Source organism: Pecten maximus, unplaced genomic scaffold (assembly GCF_902652985.1).
Source record: "Pecten maximus unplaced genomic scaffold, xPecMax1.1, whole genome shotgun sequence".
Taxonomy (NCBI): domain Eukaryota; kingdom Metazoa; phylum Mollusca; class Bivalvia; order Pectinida; family Pectinidae; genus Pecten; species Pecten maximus.
Window position 1 is genome coordinate 19,102 of NW_022982681.1, and position 16,515 is coordinate 35,616.

At 36.1% G+C, this 16,515-nt stretch overlaps 1 protein-coding gene across 1 annotated transcript; it reads left to right on the top strand.

Moving 5' to 3' along the window:
- Window positions 1–278: 278 nt before the first annotated feature.
- LOC117320738 (putative fungistatic metabolite) lies at window positions 279–16,393 on the top strand (the record flags this gene model as incomplete). The annotated part of the gene is given in 7 exon segments (XM_033875246.1): window positions 279–509; window positions 772–932; window positions 1,548–1,699; window positions 2,309–2,460; window positions 5,884–6,031; window positions 7,608–7,753; window positions 15,691–16,393. Coding segments are annotated over 7 exon segments (1,158 nt in total).
- Between the last annotated feature and the right edge of the window lie 122 nt (window positions 16,394–16,515).

Genomic DNA, 16,515 nt, shown 5'->3' on the forward strand with positions numbered 1-16,515 from the left:
ACGTGACTATTGCAGTTACAAATAACTTCAAACAGATTGTTATGACTCTCATTACATTTATTCATTCTCTTGTATTTATTTTAAGCAATCGTTTGATATTGCTGGGTGATAATATCTGCTAGTGCACTTAAATTCCCGAGGTTTTCCGCTACACTGAATGCCACTTAATTTCTGATACCTACCCGTTTAGAATATTCATGTATTCCATGTTCTTTAAAAAATACTTAGTATCCTGTATGGAAAAAAAGAAAATCATTAAACTTTTGGTTTAAAGCACAATGATGTTATATGCATTTTCTTATCATCAACATAACTCTCTAGCATTTACAGAAGAACGAGTCCTGTTACTGGTGAGGGCAGGAAATGACGTCAACATAGAATCCATTTGGAATCAGACTGGATCGAGTTATCCCACTGACCTTGACCCGCTCATGACCGCTCGTGACTTGATTCCTTTGACCTTGGTCAGAAGCACACTGATAGATGATTGGGACAACCCCCCAGACAAGGTACCTATCATTTCACCAAGTCTATAAATATATCATTACAGTCTTTTAATGTATGTAGCTCATTAATTTTAACCTTACACATTGTTGTATGTCAAGATTTGTCTTTGCACTCTTGTGGATAGTTTTAAATACTTGTTTTTGTCGAGCTTTTTTTATTTCGATTTTAAAAAGTATTGAATAGAAAGCACACATCTGATTAGTCAACATAGATATTTCTTCCTCATAGCTGTATCAGTGTTGGATTGGGTGTTCCGTTTTACAGATTCACATCAGAACATTAAATAGCCAAGGCGACGTTTTGTGGGAGATGGCGTTTCAGGTTCCTTTAGGGACTGGTCCGACATTGCGGAGCTTACTCATAGAGAGTAACATCATATCATCCTCGTCCCCGGTGACGGCTTCCACAGCCGAAATCAGCTGGAGGTAATACTACAGTAAAATATAAACTCTTGTTAGCTTCGAGGTACACATCTTTAAACTTTTACAATGATAATAGACAACATAAATTGTGTGTGTATGTAAATTGTGTGTGTATGTAAATTACGTGTTTTAAATCTATTTATGATATATATTTTTTGGTATGGTTGAAGTTATTTAACCACCTGGGCCCAGTTGTTCAAAAGGTGAAAAAGGTGATTAGCTTAATATTAATGAAAACTGCATTTCTCATTTGTTGCAAAACCTGTGAGTATATCATCTTTAAACTATGCCAGTTGGAAGAGAATTAAGAATTACAGAATTTCATAAAGTTTTTTCAAGTTAGTTCTACCAGAAATTATTATATTAGGATTTGAAAAATGTTGTTAACATGTGATTAGCCTAATCACGTTTTGAACAACTGGTCCCTGAAGTCAGGGATTACATTTTCAACCAAATCACCAAATATCAACTGGATTTTCTCATGAAATTTTTGCTACTACGATCTCTAAGACAGCCATTTGTCAAGATGTTTATTTAATATAGATATGAAACATATAACGAGAATAACACTGCATAAAACTACATAATCATATTAATCGAGGTGTTTGTTAACCTCAGTAAACCGTCATACCAACTTCATATCGGGAGTACAACTGGTACCGATGTGGCTTGGCTGGGAGTTTGGGATGGCCCCTCGGGACAGAGTCAGAACCAGTATCCGGTTTTCCTGGTACCACGATTTCCGGACGTCCCACCGACACTGGCGGCAGGCAAGTATTCATAGTGGAAATAGAGGTTACACAACGAGTGATTGTGTAACCTTTATGTTCCTGTGACTATTCATGTCTACAATTTGTTCAAAGAATCGCCGTCGTCTAGCGCCAAAATCTGCGTTGGTTATCAGACGTCTACAATCTGAGGTTTTACTTAGTTTAAACAATATTTTATTCATTAATCAAAATAATCAATACATATACAAATATTTTTATGGGATTGGAAAACAAGCTTTGAGCTTATATTAATTCCTTTCCCATTTACATACAAAGGCAAATATAAATCTTCGAACTGGAACACCTTACATCAATATGAAATGAAATAATGATATTTATTGGTTACAATTAAAACCAATAGACATATATGCGTACATGTGGTGACTAGAATTAATAGTAGAAATAAACAAGGTTTTACTTGTTTACAGATAGTCTATTTGTCTAACATAAACATCCGTGAAATGCACTTCGGCAGATGGTCGAACCCATCTTAGTTTAAAATTTTAAACAGGGATAATTTTTACACGCAGTATATAGATAAGGAAGAGAAAACCTACAGGGTTATGTAGCATTAAGTTTTAATATAGCAATGTTTTCTTCCCTTTTCAGAAACCTCAATGAATGCCGCATACACATACGAAGGCTGTTGGTCATTCAGCGCCATGACCAAGATATATGCCATAGAGGACATCCAGGGCATGACTCTGCTGCAATGCGCTTTCCATTGCAGAGCGCTCTCACATCCGCGAATGTTTCTAGAGGTACGTATTTAAAGTATGCATGCTCCTAGACAAAGATAAACATGGACTGACTACTATGGTGTTCCGTTAGGGGCAAATTTCCAATATCGCTCTTTTGCTTCTTCGACCTAAACGCGAAGGAGCGAAAACACGATGGCGAAGGAGCGATGGCATTTCGCTCCTTCGCCATCGTATTTTCGCTCCTTCGTCCATCGGTCCTTCCGAAGATCACGTGACATGAATACGATGGACATCAAAAGGATTATGACCAGCCCGAGACTCTCGAGTGACAAATCATTGTCTAGACGATATAAATACATAGATCGTAATGACAGCCTTTAACTGTACCGTCAATATGGATACGGCTTGGGTGATAATACCACTCATTTGAAGATTATAATATGTAAAAAGTGTCTAGTTTTTTTTGCCCCGGATATGACGCGACAGGTGGCGTTACTGTTCAAGATGAAGTATTTGATTGGCAAATGTAGCAGTAAATGCAAAATGCAGATATGCAGTTAAAAGCGAAACGAAGTTAAGATTGAATGCAAGCTGAATAAGTGGATGTATCTTTTCAAATGACACATTAATAAAATTATATTCCTGATTCAAATGCAGTCTTATTATTACCAAAAACGATTCAACCTGATATAATTTTGTTATCCGTTCTGAAACGCATTATAGTTCGTTAATTATTTTAAAGATACAATTAGTATTTCTTCTTATCATTTGATACCGATAACGATCTTCGTTATAAGAGTGGTGTTTTTAAGCAGAAGTGAAACGGTGTCAAAAATGACAGAAATATGTTCGCCTTTTAAACGTAGTTTCACTTTGAAGTAGGTCAGTCGAACTGACGCACGTGCTAAGATTCCAAAATACAGCTGTTTTCCGTCACTGCCGTATACAGCAAACATATATACGGTGGGTGTATTCCGACAATGCGGTGGCAGTTGCAGGATAAAAACATTATTATGTACATGTGTGTTGTGTATTTGACATCGTCAATATAATGGCGGGTCGAACAATGTGCGCCGAGTCCCGATGGGAAACCTATTTCTAGTAAAGGACATGCCATTACACTAATGAAATGGTTGTATCTAGGTTTTGCTGCCTTAGAAAGTATAAATCTGGTTTTAGTCGGCAAGATAGACGATTGTGTCTATGGAACGTCATAACTGTCATATACGGCAGACAAAATACTTCATGAATATGAATTGATGTTTTCCTCAAATCATTTGATTCAGTCATATTATTTGAGTCAGTCATTATATAATATGATGTCATCGTTTTATTATTTGGTTTCACCAATATATTACTTTTATGATTATAGTATTTAGTTTCAACATTATATAATATTCTTTATTCAGTACATGGAATGATATAATCGTTATATTTAAGAAATAATTAACGATGGTTCGTGTATTGTTGCAGGATATACAACGAGGACGAGGATATTTTGCAATTAATTGATAACAAAGGCCGCAGGCCTGAGTTATTAATTAAAATTGCAAAATATCCGAGCCCGAGTTGTATATCCTGCAACAATACACGAGTCAAAGTTGATTATTTCTATTCTACCATGTACTGTTTAGTTCTGAGATCGACCTCTTTCTAATAGAAAAACAGCAAGGAAACCCCGAGAAAACCTTGCAATTTATTTCTTGTTGATGAAATATACAGGCAATACAGTACTACGATCAAGAGCATCTATCATATGGCATTGATTTTGAAAATTAAAAAAAAAGGGATAAAAAAAAAGAAAAAGAAAAAGGAGGGGCCTCCGTAGGATTCGAACTCGCGTCGTGATAAAAAATTATTGAAAGACTAACCCATTAGCCCACTCGGCTATAGTAACCTTTTATAACACGAGCGTGTATTATTGGCACGAGCGTGGGTTATTGGAAAATAATACATGGTTTTAAACCAATCAAAACTGGCGTTACATAGCAAACATGGTAGAATAATCGGTACCACCTCGTCATTATCAGTGCCCTACCGATGTAACCGGATGGAACTATAGATTTCCTTCCCATCCATTCGTCCGTACTCACTTAGATATACTTGTGGGGTGAACTAAAGATTCATTCCGTGCAAATATCTTCGTCGCATATAGGAGATGTAATTTAATGTAATTTTGTGTTTGCCCCATAATTCATCATTAAACCTGTGCTTTTTAGTGACGGAATGAACGGAAATTAAATGTGATGTCCATAGCTCATTGAAACTTGTGCGTTGCACCCCACAAGTTCACAGACAAAAGACTACACCTCATTAGTCAATTTTGTCTGTATTTCCGTTCGTCTGTCAGTCTGTCCACTCAATTTTCCACACTTTTCCCAGCCATGCTTCAAAGTTATTGTTGGTGAAAGTTGGTATGTAACTTCAGTAGGAGTAGCTACAGATCAGGTGTGTGTTTCAGGATTTTGGGGTCAAGGTCAATGTCACTGTTTCTGTTTTAGCGATGGCTGGTAGGGGACATGTACTGCTTTAGCAATACCCAGCATGCTTGTATTATTCACAAACATCATGATATGATTACAACATACCATTTTATGATACGACTCTGACAAGCGTCTTCACGAATCCGAAATAAACGGGGCGTTATACCCAGAGTTGTCCTTCCTTACTAAGTGAAAAGAACGACAACTCTTGGGAAGAGATGGCACTTCGTTCGTCCAAAAAGGCGACAGTTCATGACAGAAAAACACCTTATGAAAAGTTCCGTTAAGTTGTCGTTAACAGGCGGGTTATAAATCGGTTTTGTCGTTACAGATGTAGAATATATTGATTTTGTCGCTACAGATGATGTATAAACTAATTGTGTCGTTACATATGGGATATAAATTGATTTTGTCGTTACAGACGTAGTACAACTTGATTTTGTCGTTACAGATGTAGAATATATTGATTTTGTCGTTACAGATTGGTTATACATTGATTTTGTCGTTACAGACGGGGTATACATTGATTTTGTCGTTACAGATGGGGTATTATTTGATTTTGTAGTAAACTGATTTGTCATTTCAGATGGGGTATAAATTGATTTTGTAGTAAACTGATTTGTCATTTCAGATGGGGTATCAATTGATTTTGTAGTAAACTGATTTGTCATTTCAGATGGGGTATACATTGATTTTGTCGCTACAGATGTAGAATATATTGATTTTGTCGCTACAGATGATGTATAAACTAATTGTGTCGTTACATATGGGATATAAATTGATTTTGTCGTTACATATGGGATATAAATTGATTTTGTCGTTACAGATGGGACATAATTGATTTTGTCGTTACAGATGGGGTATAAACTGATTTTGTCGTTACAGATGGGTATTATTTGATTGTATCATTATAGATGGAGAATAAATTGATTTTTTTTTTCGTTACTGATAGAGTTTAATTTTTTTTTTATTTTGTCGTAAACTAATTTTGTCGTTACAGATGAGGTATAAATGTCATTGCGGTGATTTTGTTTCCTCGCCGACTGGTAGAGATGACAGTCAGTGTAGCCTCCCGTGTATTGGGGATCCCTCTAACACTAACACCTGTGGGGGTAGCTCCAACATGTTTGCTACCTATCCTGTACCAGGTAAATTAAAATACGTTAATATCACGGATGTCTTTTGTACAATCTTTTGAGATTGCAGGTGGTAGTCACTGCTGAGAGGTTTATAGTAGCATGCTTGTCACTTTTGAATTAATTTGAATAGTGACACGGTATAGAATACACACGTGTGCTTCACGTTCTTTTGAATTTTGATATTAAATATCATGTATTTCACAATTTATTCAAATGATGAATGTTGCCAAATCCCCTGGTCCGACATTACTTTAAGTCGCTTACAATGATTAGCGTAACTAGGTCTTTGTGACCTACTTAATTTTTTTTTAGCTATCGTGCTCCGTCGTGCTCCGTCGTGCTCCGCCGTGCGCCGTCCGACTTTTGCTTTCAAAACGCTACTCCTCCTTAAACCCAAAACGGATTACAACCAAATTTGGCGTGGAACATCATTGAGGAGAGCGATCATATTTTATATAAATGAAGCTGGCCCGGCCTCTGGGGACAGAGAGGTGGGAAAAAAGGGGGAACTTTGGTATATTTTTGCTTTAAAACTCTACTTCTTCTGAAACATTGGGTGAATTAGAGCCGAACTTGGTGCGACACATTACTGTGGGGAGGGCGATCATGTTTTGTATAAATGAGACCGGTGTGACCCATGGGGCCCGAGTGTCGGGGCCCCAAAAGGGGAACTTTGCTGAAATTTTGCTTTAAAACCCTACTCCTTCTTAACCCTTGGGTAGATTACTTCCAAATTTGGTGTGAAATATCATTGGGGGACAGCAATCATAAACTATATAAATCAGTCAGGTCTGACCCCTGGGGAGAAAGGAGCATGGCCCCAAAGTGGGAACTTTGCTGTAATTTAGCTCTAAACGCTACTCCTCCTTAATTCCTTTATGGACAACATCCAAATTTAGTCTGAAACATGATGGAGAGCAATCATAATTTATATAAATGAGGCTGGTCCTACCGCTGGGGACAGAGGGATGAGGCCCCAAAACAGTAACTTGGCTGAAATTTTGCTTTAAGATGCTACTCTTCCTTTAAGCCGAAATGGATAAAAACCAAATTTGATCTGAAACATAGCTGGCTGGGAACAGACAATTTATGGTAATGGGTGCTGGTTTGAGCACTTCAGATTGCATTGAGGGGCGTGTCCCTGCTGTAAGTGTTTGTCAGATTACCGTTTTGGCCCATGGGCCTCTTGTTTAACTATTTTTTAAGTATGATTCTTCTTGAAGATAAACTACAAAAACCTACTTTTTTTCAATCCAATATTGATTTGGTATGAACTTAAACAATGAAATTTGATCTCATCTGACTTTTTGAGCCCACAAGAAATCTGATGTTTGAATATCATGCTTATCACTTAATATTAAGCCTTATACTATTCACTTTAGTATGAATCTAAGTGTAGATTTTATTTGCATTTAGTTTTCGTTCTTCTGCAGTCTGCTTCCTTTCGTCCTCCAATTTTCAGTTTGAAGCCGTCAAAATGTATAAAATATCAAACTGTTTTCTAAGTTACGTGATAGACACATCTTAAAGTGATTTCATTTCATATTGGATTTTTTTTAAATATCCCCTATGTATACTGTTATAGAGGCCGTCTCTACCCAGTACGTGTACGAGGGATGCTGGAGTACTGTCAGTCTAGACTCGCAGACTTACCTGGACAAACCGTACATGACAGTTACCTTGTGTAACAGTGTATGTTCTCCGAGGAACAAAGCTTTAACAATCATACAGGTAGGATTTCATTGTTTGTGACATTTTAAATATATAAATATCTCAATTATCAACTCTTAAGTTCTACGGAATTATTGGTTAATTATCATGCTACGTATTGAGCTAAATCAATATTTAAAATAGTTATAATGATATAACAAATTCAAAAGCAAAACAACAAATAAAAACCGCCACAACAACAACAACAACAAAAAACACAAAAAATCAAAAAAAAAAAAAAAAAAACCAAACAAAAACAAAAACGGAAAAAAAAAATAACAAAAATAACAAAACAAGAACAAACAAAAAATGCAGAAAGTTCCTTGAAATTACTGAAGGAAATTACGCTGTGTGTCTAATTGAATGAGTTTAACTGTTCTCTATAAACACGATTCATTATCGGAGGAATACCCCACTACCTAACTAGAATCTACGGCCTATTTGCCTTTATTATCAAACTTTTTCCATATTTGTTGCGGAAATCATTCAGGTGCAAAGCAAAATCTACATTGTTGAGTTAATTTTCAATCCAAAAAGCCTAATTTATCGTTTTTAAACGAACATTAATGTTCGGTTATTGTGATCAAGAACTGGACTGAGAAATATAACCATATATGGTAGCCACATTCACCAATACGCCATCTACTGTCTGTTTCAATGAAATATGGCTGCCCCCATTACCTTACGCTTCAAATAATTTACTTGCAAAACATCTTCGTTTTGTATAGTAGTTTTACCGAAAAGGTTGAAATGTATTCAGTAGGTGTTTTCAAGATGCGTACGATTTGAGAAATGCATAACGCTAGCGAAATGTGAAGACTAAATGAACATGAACTTTGCGAATAACTCCAGGTCAATATATTTATGTAAACAACTATTGCGCAGGCGCATTCGTCTCCGAATGTTTAGAAAGTTTTGCTCTTCTGTGTTCTTTCCAAAACGGCTGACATTATAGCATAGGTCTGCAAATTTGTCCGCGATTTACTTAAATGTGTAATATATATATTCTAGAATGTTACATCATTATCAACTAGGTGTGTATTTCTATAATTTAGAGAAAGAAATATATCAATGACGGCATACGAGACGATACATTGTATCATACTATACTGTAGTTACTGTACGTGTTTGCGAGAAAGAACTGTACATATGTATAGGCTTACAATTAGGTGGAATTTGTGGTCAGGGTGACTGGTCATAGCGTTAAAATTGTCATCGATTTCCATATACCATTTTCCTTTGACGAAAATGACCCAATAAATCAAATGCAAATGATATTATCTTGCTATGTGCACGAGATTGCTTGTTGTAGGCGATACTTGGAACGTATTTACTGTTGTAAGGGAGGTAACTGCAAGATTTACGGAAATCAAAAATAAACCAATTTGATTGGTCGATTCTTCCTTCACTTTGGCATGGGGTTTACAATCGAAGTGACAGATAACTACGGCAATATTCAGATGATATCAACAATAACATTTTTGGATACGTGTGGTTGGCAGTTGTTGTCATGTTTAAAATGAACAATTATATAGCTTGTTTTTATTTCGGCAAAGACGAGAATATTTACTGAAACGGACCACACGTGAAGCAGACTTGGAAATACCGAAACGAAGAAAAATCGGGCTTAATTATAATATAAATTGGCATTATTTTCAGAGGATTGACCAAAATATATGTTCTGCAATGCCTGATTGTATCATATATAAAATATTAGAGGTTTATTTGACCGAATTTTAAATTAATTATTCATTTGCGAATCGCGGCCCGATTGTCGTTGGAGTTGAATTACCGAAATGGCCGATAGTCGACCCAAAATCGATATTTTTACGAGAATTTTTGTTTTCTTTTACCTGAAAGTATTTTGAAATAATTTGCAAAATACCGAATTCACGACCAAATTTTCGATTGCGACGAACTTCTGTGACGGTGTTAAGTTCATGTTAAGTTATATCTGATTAAAATCAGCTGTTACATGGCTACGTTTACTATGCACTACGTCTACTAGGTATTTTTTTTAAAGACGGAAATCCGGATTATCTAAAAACAAATGCAAAAATACTTGTGATATTCACTTAATTTGATATTCATTCGTTAATTGTTACCTGTAGTTTGATAACTTCTGATATATTGTGATTGATACTCTATATAATATTGCTGTGGAACTTGTGTTATTTTTCAAACAAATTCATTTTAATAATTTGTTAATTTAGAATTTTCATCAAGTCATAATCAAGACTTGAAATTCTCACTACACCATACTTCAAACACAGAGTAATCGATGAATTGATAAACTGAAAATTTAAGTCAAGCAAATGAGTTAATATTTACCTTAAATATTTTTTCAATATACAACAAATGTTCAGATGACTATTTGTGCCATGCTGTTACAAGATTTCAGTTACAATTCTAAAATTGAATTAGTATGTAAATATATGTTATCCTGTCAATATCCACAAAGCGAGTGTAGTCTACTGTACTCAAAGTCATGCCAGTAGATAGCGGTACATATACTTACTGCTTACATCTAGTGCTTACTTGTGTGAACTATTAATCAATAACAAAATGGTTCATATATTTCTATATATGACTTCACAAATTATGTGGTGTCTGAAGATCTGAATGAAGTGAATAAACGATGTATTAAATTATTTCTATGAAATATTCAAGTCACAGATCATTCTCTTTTTTAAAATATTGCTTTCAGGTCCATTTTGGTAATTCAAATATGACGGCAATCAGGCCTCGAATGGCGAATGATTACAAACATTTTAAATACGTCTCGGTCAAATAAACCCCTAATATTTTACATATGATTAATTTTGACATTGGAGAACATATAATTGTGTCCATTCTCTAATATAAGCACTGGTAGAAAGTACAGAATAGAGCTTGATAAATATATAATCAAAATTACTAATTACCCCGGTAAATATAACATTTTACGTAAACCTCCCATGACTGATGGTGAACTTAAACTTGCAAATCTCCTGTGTCATTCCAATTTTGATATGTGTAAATATATACACGAACGGTATATATATAGATATAGATATGGAATGATTCACAAATTTGCATACAGTTATGGAATCTTATAATACCCCGAAAACTGTTCTCTCCACATAAAGGATGTGATTTGTGCAATTACATTGCTGAACTGTGTGTGGTTCACTATGATTGGATGGTCAACATTGGAAAGGGACAATAAATAGGGAATGTGTCATCCCATCGAATGGACTGTAACCTTTATCAGTTTGAAGTTGAAAATGAGGCTTGAAGTTTTCTTTTCCTGTTTGCTGAATTATTTGATGAAGATAGTCTTTATATGGTTGTTATTCTTTATCACATTGTGTACAATGCTGTAATTATACCAGAAGTATATCTTCTCATATAAAAATTTATTAACATCAAATGATTCCTGAACAAAAGGAGTCAAGTTTTTTGTTTTGAAGTACCATACATGCTTGAGTACAGTTTCAATAGGATACATTCCTAATCCGGGCCTTGATTAGCAGCTCTGGTTTTGGTTTTCAGTAGTTCTTTATGTGTGTTTCATCATATTAAGTTGAAATATGCTAAACTAACGATGGAACTAGCCTAAATTTAGTGCATATTAGAAGTTGGCATCAATAAGGTCACAGAGTCCAGGCTGTATTATAATTGATGATGGCTTCCCGAAAGAAAGAAGACATATTTTATTTTCATCCATCCAAGATAGATCAATAAACTTCCAATTTCAATCGGGACCTTACAGAAATATGCATGTGTTCAATCATATCAGAACAGCTGCAAACATTTCAAATAATTTGCAATTAATTCCTAAACAAATATCAGTAAATTTATCGACTTTAAACTTAGAAGATTACTGATTTTGCATTAAACAATAATGTTCGTTTACAGTACTTCCAGTACTTTGATTTATGTTGGATACAATATTCATATCCCGATTGTCAGTATCTATGATGTATGTAGAAATGTTTTTGGATTGACTTTCATCATCTCTTCCAGTGTACATAAAAAGAGCACTGAACACACTTTATTTTAGGAATTTGTTATAATGACAATGTCCCAATCCCTCTAATTGATCCATTCATCCCGCTGACACTCCCTTTCCGATGGGATAAGAATTGATTGATCGCCTTGTCTTGGACCTGGACCTGGATATACTCCAATAGCTGTACGAAATTACCCTGGACATATTGACCCTTTAATCTGCATTTCTTTCCTTATAGTGTATCTTAAATTATTCTTTTTAAAATCCACTTCTTTTCTTAGCTGATCTGTTCAATCTCGCTGGATTCCTTTATTTGTCATCCTCTTTATAGGTACCGGAATACAACGACAGGGAAATGATGTCTTATAATCGACGGTGCATTTAAATGTCAATAAGCACTTGTCAGGAACATCGTCTGCTTTATATCTTTCGAATAAAAGGATTCTAAGTCTTTAATATCACTCAGACCTTATTATTGTATCCCCTATGTTAACAGGTACCAGATCGATTTCGCTGTGCTCGTGTCTTTCATTAAACATCAAACAATGGACTAATGAGAGGATACAACTCTTTAGATGTCTCGTGCAGACTTTTCAATGACCGCATATTATTAAAAAAAATACAAAACTCATCTCTCTTTTTTTCTCTCTTTCTCTCATCCATTATCTCACCTACCATTCCTCTCTCACATACAATTCCTCTCCCACACACAAAACCTTCTTTTCTCACAATCCCTTTCTCTCTCACACAATCCCTTTCTCTCTCACACACTTCCTTGCTCTTTCACACTCATCGTTCCCCACACACAATTCCTTCTTCTTTGCCACATCCTGCAAATTTTCTATCCAAAAAGCCAGATTTTCACCTTGGTCCTTTACCTGGTCCGAAGGACCAAGGTGAGCTAAGCCATACATTGGCGTCCGTCGTCCGTCGTCTGTCCGTCAACAATTGTCTTCTTCCTCACAACCGCTGATAGGAATTGAACAAAATTTGACTGGCAGCATTACTATGGGGTGAGGATAAGAAATTGTACAAATAGTGGGACTGTCCCCTCTGAGGGATCAATTATATCAAAGTCCTAATCAGAATGTGCTGGCCTGTCTACAATGTATAAGCATGAACCTTCGATCAAAGGTGCAACGCCACCATTGAATTGAGCAGTAATGCTCATTCATCCAATAGAACATTGCAAATGTAGATAAATGCATTAGTACATTGTATCTACATTCGCACCAGGTTAATAATACGTGAAGGCCAACTGGGCTTAGTGGACCTTTGATTACACGGCAGTACAAATTCGCACCTGTGTTTGAAATCAAAAGTTCTTACTTTCAAAAACCTAACACTTTGTACTAAAGAAAATCGATTTTCCCATGAATGCATATTTCCTTCACAGATTTATTTATCCCTACAACAGTTACATGTTCTACAAATTTACCCAAAAACATTTCAGAGTATTCTAAAAAATTAAATATGAATTTTGTTTCAAAAGTTTAAAGTAAAGTATGAATATACATTAAATTTTAACTAATTCCCTTGTTAGTATTAAGGAGGAGGTAACTCTTGCTTTGTCTCCTCGGGTAGACTAAGTACAGTTCATCCCTCTCCATGACTCCTAATATTAATCCCCGCAATTATCGTCCAAGTCAACGTTGACGAGACTCGAGATAGAATTAAATATGAACTATTCTTGCTATATTCTATTATATTATCTGAACATTTCTGGTTAATCAAATAAAATAACACATTGATAAACCTCGTAAAAATTCTACACCGATACCACATCAAAATAACACATCTGTATGCCTTCCACCGAAAACCATAAAATCTAAATATATATTAAGAATTCCTGTTCAAACCTTTCAACGAATACATATTATTAAAAAAAATACAAATAAAAAAAATCTCTCTTTCCTTTTCTCATACACACCATCTTTCTCTCACTCGTCCTTTATCTCACATGCACAATTCTTCTCTCACACACACAATTCCTCTCACAAACTTAACTCTTTCTTTTCTCACACACCATTTCTCACACACTTCCCTGCTCTTTCACACTTATCGTTCCACACACACAATCCCTCTCTAACACACAACTTCTTCATTTCTCACACACTATTTCTGTCTCACACACTTCCTTGCCCTCTCACTCTCATCGTTCCTCACACACATCCCCTTCATTTTCTCACACACTTCCTTGCTCTCTGACTCTCATCGTTCCTAACACACATCCCCTTCATTTCTCACACACATTTTCTCTCTCACACACTTCCTTGCTCTCTCACCCCCTCATCGTTCTTCACACACAACCCCTGCCACATCCTGCTAAGTTCGTTAAAACATACAGTTGTGGTGTATAACTGTCCTATTGGTGTTACTTTATAGAACGGTCAGTCGTGATGTGTAACTGTCCTATTGGTGTTACTTTATAGAACGGTCAGTCGTGATGTGTAACTGTCCTATTGGTGTTACTTTATAGAACGGTCAGTCGTGATGTGTAACTGTCCTATTGGTGTTACTTTATAGAACGGCCAGTCGTGATGTATAACTGTCCTATTGGTGTTACTTTATAGAACGGCCAGTCGTGATGTGGTAACTGTCCTATTGGTGTTACTTTATAGAACGGCCAGTCGTGATGTGTAACTGTCCTATTGGTGTTACTTTATAGAACGGTCAGTCGTGATGTATAACTGTCCTATTGGTGTTACTTTATAGAACGGCCAGTCGTGATGTATAACTGTCCTATTGGTGTTACTTTATAGAACGGCCAGTCGTGATGTGTAACTGTCCTATTGGTGTTACTTTATAGAACGGCCAGTCGTGATGTATAACTGTCCTATTGGTGTTACTTTATGGAACGGCCAGTCGTGATGTGTAACTGTCCTTGTCCTATTGGTGTTACTTTATAGAACGGCCAGTCGTGATGTGTAACTGTCCTTGTCCTATTGGTGTTACTTTATAGAACGGTCAGTCGTGATGTGTAACTGTCCTTGTCCTATTGGTGTTACTTTATAGAACGGCCAGTCGTGATGTATAACTGTCCTATTGGTGTTACTTTATAGAACGGCCAGTCGTGATGTGTAACTGTCCTATTGGTGTTACTTTATAGAACGGTCAGTCGTGATGTATAACTGTCCTATTGGTGTTACTTTATAGAACGGTCAGTCGTGATGTATAACTGTCCTATTGGTGTTTATTTATAGAACGGCCAGTCGTGATGTTTAACTGTCCTATTGGTGTTTATTTATAGAACGGCCAGTCGTGATGTTTAACTGTCCTATTGGTGTTACTTTATAGAACGGCCAGTCGTGATGTGTAACTGTCCTATTGGTGTTACTTTATAGAACGGTCAGTCGTGATGTATAACTGTCCTATTGGTGTTACTTTATAGAACGGTCAGTCGTGATGTGGTAACTGTCCTATTGGTGTTACTTTATAGAACGGTCAGTCGTGATGTATAACTGTCCTATTGGTGTTACTTTATAGAACGGTCAGTCGTGATGTGTAACTGTCCTATTGGTGTTACTTTATAGAACGGTCAGTCGTGATGTGGTAACTGTCCTATTGGTGTTACTTTATAGAACGGCCAGTCGTGATGTATAACTGTCCTATTGGTGTTACTTTATAGAACGGTCAGTCGTGATGTGGTAACTGTCCTATTGGTGTTACTTTATAGAACGGTCAGTCGTGATGTGTAACTGTCCTTGTCCTATTGGTGTTACTTTATAGAACGGTCAGTCGTGATGTATAACTGTCCTATTGGTGTTACTTTATAGAACGGTCAGTCGTGATGTGTAACTGTCCTATTGGTGTTACTTTATAGAACGGTCAGTCGTGATGGGTAACTGTCATATTAGTGTTACCTTATAGAACGGTCAGTCGTGATGTATAACTGTCCTATTGGTGTTTATTTATAGAACGGCCAGTCGTGATGTTTAACTGTCCTATTGGTGTTTATTTATAGAACGGCCAGTCGTGCCAATGTGGAACTTTTCGATCGACCGACCCCAACGACAGAAATGACCCCTTGTGTGTGACGTCATGCCCAGGCGCCTCGACGTTTGAGCCATGCGGTGGAAATGGCATGGCGTCCGTTTACCTAACAGGTCAAGGTCGTGAGGAAGAAAACTAGTAAATGGAGTCAATCAGATATATTAGCTGACTGATTGATTGAAAAGTATTCGTTTAAAACATTTCAGTTAATTAAATAACCGAAACATTACTTTGAAATACTATTAAGATTATCCAGAAGTCAATAGGTTGTTTATATGTCTGGCCTTGCGGTGATATGAATAGTGACATGATATTAATTTAACCATTACGATATTCTGATTTACAAAATCATTCATTTATCTAAGTTGAAACGTTAAGTAAACAGAGTGCATAAAATAGTATTTTCACTGGGGAAGATATATGAAAAAAATTACCTAACTATAAGTGTTCTTAAAAACCCGACCCTGCTGACGACAGCAGATTAAAACATCTACCTAAATATGTTAGACTCTCGTCAAAGACTAGGGAACTCTCCCCATTGAAATCCTCTCCATCAACATCCAAGTTAAAACATGATATCTATTAATTATTAAAAAAACCCATTTAATCTTGCCTCAGGAATAGATATTCTATACCATCAGATGTCACTGGTGAGATGTCGTATGTAACTTCAGGGAGGTGGGTGACTTAAATGGAAATAATGTGAAAACTGTTGACTGCGTTTACTGTGAAGGTTTTAGGTATTATGTTTTGCGTCACATTTAACAGATTCCGGGACCGTCAATAAAAAAGGGAA